The sequence below is a fragment of the Otolemur garnettii genome, unplaced genomic scaffold (assembly GCF_000181295.1).
Source record: "Otolemur garnettii isolate 467f Iridium unplaced genomic scaffold, OtoGar3 scaffold00031, whole genome shotgun sequence".
NCBI lineage: Eukaryota > Metazoa > Chordata > Mammalia > Primates > Galagidae > Otolemur > Otolemur garnettii.
Genome location: NW_003852426.1, coordinates 5,958,897 through 5,963,900, shown reverse-complemented (window position 1 = coordinate 5,963,900; position 5,004 = coordinate 5,958,897). Strand labels below are relative to the sequence as shown.

Here is a 5,004-nt window from a genome sequence, read left to right as displayed (position 1 = left end):
GTAGTGTTTACTTCCACTTTTCTCTTACTGTGCTTAAGAAAGAAAACTAGCAGGTTAACACTTTCAGCTTATGGCCAGTTAATTTGTTCCCCCTGTCTGAGGCTGTCATAGTGAGGTTAAGCAGCAAAAATAAAAAGTTTGAATGCTCTGTTTTCTGGCATTTTTGAGATCGGACCTAATTCATTCCGAAGTCACCTAAAACATACATATGGAATACTTCCCAGACATAAAATGTTTCATTAGGGCCAAGATCAGGACTATATCACTAAACTTTCAACAACAAATATGAGTCTCTACCACCTCACACTGACCAAATCCTGGGGGAAGTCAGAGCAGTCACAGCTCAATGTCAGCCTTGAGGGATTTCTAGGCCTGGGACAGACAGCTCAAGGCCAGGTTCTGGTCAGTTCTCTTATGACTCTGAAGAGTTCACTCAGGTTTAGAGAATGAACATAGCCTGATTAATACAGAAAGAGGGGAGGCAGAGAAGTACAGAGGAATTGCCACGTTGCCAAAGACATTAAGTGCCTTTCTGATATACATCACTTAGTGCTTGGAGCCCTCAGGGAAATGGCTTCCCATTCCCAGATTCAGATCAGAACAGGTTTTGTACTAAGATGAATATGGCCGCACAGTACCACACCCCCAGGAGCATCCCATCTTGCAGAGAGGCCTCTGGGTTGCTTCATGAAGGGTTCCTATTTACACCTTCTTCCCATTTCCTTCCACTGATAAAAACCTCTTTTCTGTCTGACCTGTAAAGGCCTAAAGAGTCCCTGAGTGTTGACTCCTCATTCAGTTCATTTAACTCCTAGTTTGATGCCCAAGGGCCAGCTTCCTCCATAGGTTCAGCAGCAGCTTTGCCTGGGTTCTTAACCTCCAACTTGGTGGACTTCAGCAGGTCTTCACCTGCTCACCAAGATCTGCCTTGATATCTGTTAAGAAACCTAGTGGTCTATACTTTCCATACTGTGGAACTCATTTGTAGGTCTCATAAGCCATAGAATTTATGATTAGAGGAAGTATATTTATATGTACGTATGGTGTGACAGGAAAGGCAAGGAGAAAGGAGAAGCCAGACCTTGAAGGCATAAAACTGGCTTTCCAAAAGAGATGCAAAATGGCAAGGAGAGAGGAATCAGAATGTTATTCTAGTTTCTGGTATAGAATTAGGATGGTCAAGGATGAGTAAAGCAATTTTCAGGAGTTTCCTGGGGAATAATAGACACTCCTACTAAATGACCATCCCCCTGCTTAGAAGCAGCCATTTTGCATCTTTAAAGTGGCCCTCTTTGACCCGAGTAACAAAGGCAGCCAGACACTACACTCCTAAAGACTAATGGATGTCTGAAGATCTAGCTGTGCCACTGGCTTCCCACTGCTCGGGCTATTTTGGCTGGTAAATACTACTGATGAGAGGGCAAAGGAGTCAGGTTCCTTTATTAAGCATTGTCTCCTGGGGGAGGAGTATCCTGGGACAGTCACCTGAGAAGTCAACTGGTAGCCTTTAATTGACTAAGCTTTAAGGGAACCATTAAAGGAGGAGCCGTTGGAAAAATAATTTTATAGGCAACAGTTGGATTAAGGGTGAAATATGTACAGGCTTTGGGCTTAGGCATGGACTTGATTCTTTAGAAAAGCAGTCGTTGAGGAAGCTAGGTTTGAAGTCAATTCCAAGAGGGAAGTGGCCAGGGTCAAACAAATGTCTGGTGTTTTCACTGACTGTACTGTCCTTTCTTTCCATAGCCTTGTCTCTGGCCTCAGGACCCTAAGTCAGCCCATCCCCAGGTGGTTTGTCCTGGTCCTCCTCCATGTGCACACCATGAGAAAACATGATGAAAACAGGGAAAAGATGAAGGTTTTCCCTACTTGGGATAGAGAATCACTGACCGATTCCATTGGCCTCTGTAATCACGAGGTCCATGCTAAATCCATGGAGCGGCATAGGGACAGTAGGATTGGTTAAGCAAACAGGTCACTCTGCTTCCTGCTCCATCCCGTCCCCAGAATTTCTTTCTTACACATCAGATGCCTTTAAACGATCACCCTGGGTTACCCCAGCCAAGGGCTATAGAGTCTAGGTGGTCACTGGTGGAATAAAGACAGATCAGATGCTCCAGCACTCATGGTTCATGAGATTCAAAACTGATTTTCTTCCACTCCAAACATACACTCTTCTCTTGGGCAGCTATAAATAGGGTTGTTCTAATAGAAGGAAAAGAAACAAAAACAAAAAACCCTCCCTCTAGACAACATAGAAAGACTCAAATGATTGCACTTATTAGATGTGGACAGGGTGGGCAGGAGGCTTGCCAAGTGCACAGACATTCCTCTTGCTGCCCACAGCCTGAGGCCAGAGGTAGGTGGCTCCAGACTGGCTGTAAAGCAGGTCCTCTTTGGTAGAGCCCACAAGCCACCTGGGGCTACAAGGGAAGGACAGATGTGGGGCAAGGCCCAGGCTGGCTTCAGGTCAACAGCCATGCTTCTTTAAGGACAATATGTAGTGAGGGGAGTAGGGTTCCCCTAGGGAGCACTTGGGTGGAACTGAAGGGGTAGCTGGGCCAGGGAAGACATGTAACAAAAGGAATTAGTGTTCAGAGTTAGCTTCCAATCGTTCTGTCTGGTCTTTTAGGTGATACATTTTCTTTTCTTTCTGTTTTCTTTTTTTGGTGATGCTTTAAAACCTGGTTCTGTTTTGCAGAGCTATAGTCTTTCTCCCAGGGAGCCACAGCAGGGTATTCAACATGGCAATGCCTGTTGCTCTTCCTCATCTGGCCGATATCCACTAGCCCAGTGTTGTGGGCCATTCATAAACTCTTATGGAGTATATCCCAGGCAGACATGTGGGGGAAGAGAGGAGCTATATAGATAAGAAAGTTGGCTGTGTGTGGAGTCCAGGGCCCGAATCATATGCCCTAGCGGACCAGTGTTGGTATTAAACCTGTACGTCAAAGGCTTCTTTGGCAGGACTCTGGGCTGTTAGAATTATCCTGGGGATCACAGCCAGGGGACATTCTGGCTTCGGACTAGCAAGGCACAACCCTTTAATGGCAGAAGCGCCTCTTCCCCCTCTTCCTTCTCCACTAGACCCACTTCCTTCCTGGGCCTCTAGCACCCTTCCAAGCTAATGGAGTCAGGGATATGAGTTGGTAAAATGGGCAGTGGAGGGGCTGTGCTGTTCCTTCTCCCCTTAGGGTGAATAAAGCCAGCAATGAATGGCTTTTCTAGGGAGCATGTAGGAAGGGGAAAAACAGTAAAAAGAGAGAGAGACAAGGAAACGAAACTAGAAAGAAGGGGAGAGTGCCTGGTCTGTGTAGTGATGTTTTTTTCCCTCCAAAAAGAGAAAGAGGAAAGAGTTCCTTGTCTGAGGGTGGGGGGCTGCTGGCGCTGAGGGCTAAGAAGTCTGGGGACTTCAAAACCTGGGTCTCTGGGTCTAGGGGCACTATTTGTATGGCCTCAGGAAGCTGGAAACTTTGGAGCGGAGTAGCTTGATGAAGGATTTTGGCAGCATCTCCTTGTGTTTCTCTGTGTACTTGAAGTAGTTCTGGGGGTGGGCTAGCACCTCAAAGAAGGCCTTGATGAGCTTCTTGTCCTGCAGAGGATGGCAGGCAGCAATGTCAGCCTCAGCAATGGGGTGGGAAGGGGGAATACCATGACTCAGCAGCCCCTCTTGATGGCTTATAGGCATCTCACACTGAATATATCCAGAGGTAAAATCTGGATTCCCATCACCACTATTTACTCCTTCTTTAGAGTTCCATACCTTAGTCAATGGCAGCTCTATCATTCTACTGCTCAGGGCCCATTCCTTGGAGCCATTCTTGACTCCTCTCTCTTGCTTGACTCTACCTTCAAAATGTATCCAGGGTTTGTCCATTTCTCATCATCTTCACAGCTACCACCCTGGTCCAAGCCATCATCATCTCTCACTTAGACTACTGCAATAGTCTCCTCACTGGTGTTGATGCTTCTTCCCTTGTCTCTCCAGAGATTGTTCTCCCCCCAGCAGCCAGAGTGACTTTTGGGGTTTTTAATTAGTCCATCTTTTTTCTGTTTGAAATACGTATCTGGTTTCTTTTAGCACTCAGACTAAAGCTGAGCCCCTTGCATGTCCTATAGGCTGAATGTAATCTGTGCCCTGCTTTTCCCCTATGCTGAGCCACCCTATCCTTCTTGATTGACCCTAAATATGTCAAACTGCTCCCACACTACTTTAGCTTGGAATGTGCCTCCCTGTCTTCTAGCCCTTTTTCCTCACTCAGGCTTCTCCTCAGAGGACTTTCCTGACCACCCTATCTGCAACAACAGCACAATGTGTGGAGTGCCCATAGGGGCCAGGCATTGTGCATTAAAAACTCAGATCTTTTGGTTCCTAGGCTGGTACTCTCCACTGCATCAGCGGATTTTTAAAGTAATGAGTGGGGCTTCCAGCCTCTTAACCCCACCTTAATCAGAACAGCTGTACTGCTTTATGCATTGGAATTCCACAGTACATTTGATTTAAGGTTTGGATACTTCAGTTGTTTAAAAGTATTGCTGAAATTATATCCTTTGAAGTCTGTTATATTCTAGGTGATTTTTGTCATCATGGCTTTTGTTTTGATGATACTATAAAAATTATTTTACTAATAAGATAGAATTTTTTGCAGTGATAATTTATAAAGGATAATTCTATGACTAGGATGATAATTTCTTTTTTTTTTTTAATAGAGTCTCACTTTGTCACCTTCAGTAGACAAAGTGCCATGGTGTCACAGCTCACAGCATCCTCAAACTCTTGGGCTTAAGCAATTCTTTTGCCTCAGCCTCCCAAGTAGCTAGGACTGAGGCACCCACCACAATACCTGGCTAATTTTAGAGACAGGGTCTTGCTCTTGCTCCAGCTGGTCATGAACCTGTGAGCCACCGCACCCAGCTTGGATGCTAATTTCTTTCTTTCTTTTTTTGAGACAGAGCCTAAAGCTGTTCCCCTGGGTAGAGTGCCGTGGCATCACAGCTCACAGC

At 45.6% G+C, this 5,004-nt stretch overlaps 1 protein-coding gene across 3 annotated transcripts in view; it reads right to left on the bottom strand.

The window, feature by feature from the left end:
- Positions 1-1,424: 1,424 nt before the first annotated feature.
- Positions 1,425-5,004, bottom strand: part of SCUBE3 (signal peptide, CUB domain and EGF like domain containing 3) — a 39,476-nt gene continuing 35,896 nt past the window's right edge. Inside the window, exon 22 of one of the 3 annotated variants that reach the window (XM_003789120.3) lies at positions 1,425-3,592. In XM_003789120.3, the coding sequence (XP_003789168.1) occupies positions 3,443-3,592 (150 nt within the window). In that variant the 3' untranslated portion in view covers positions 1,425-3,442. The remainder of the gene's footprint in view (positions 3,593-5,004) is intronic. The other 2 variants (XM_012804709.2, XM_012804710.2) reach the window with 2 other exon arrangements.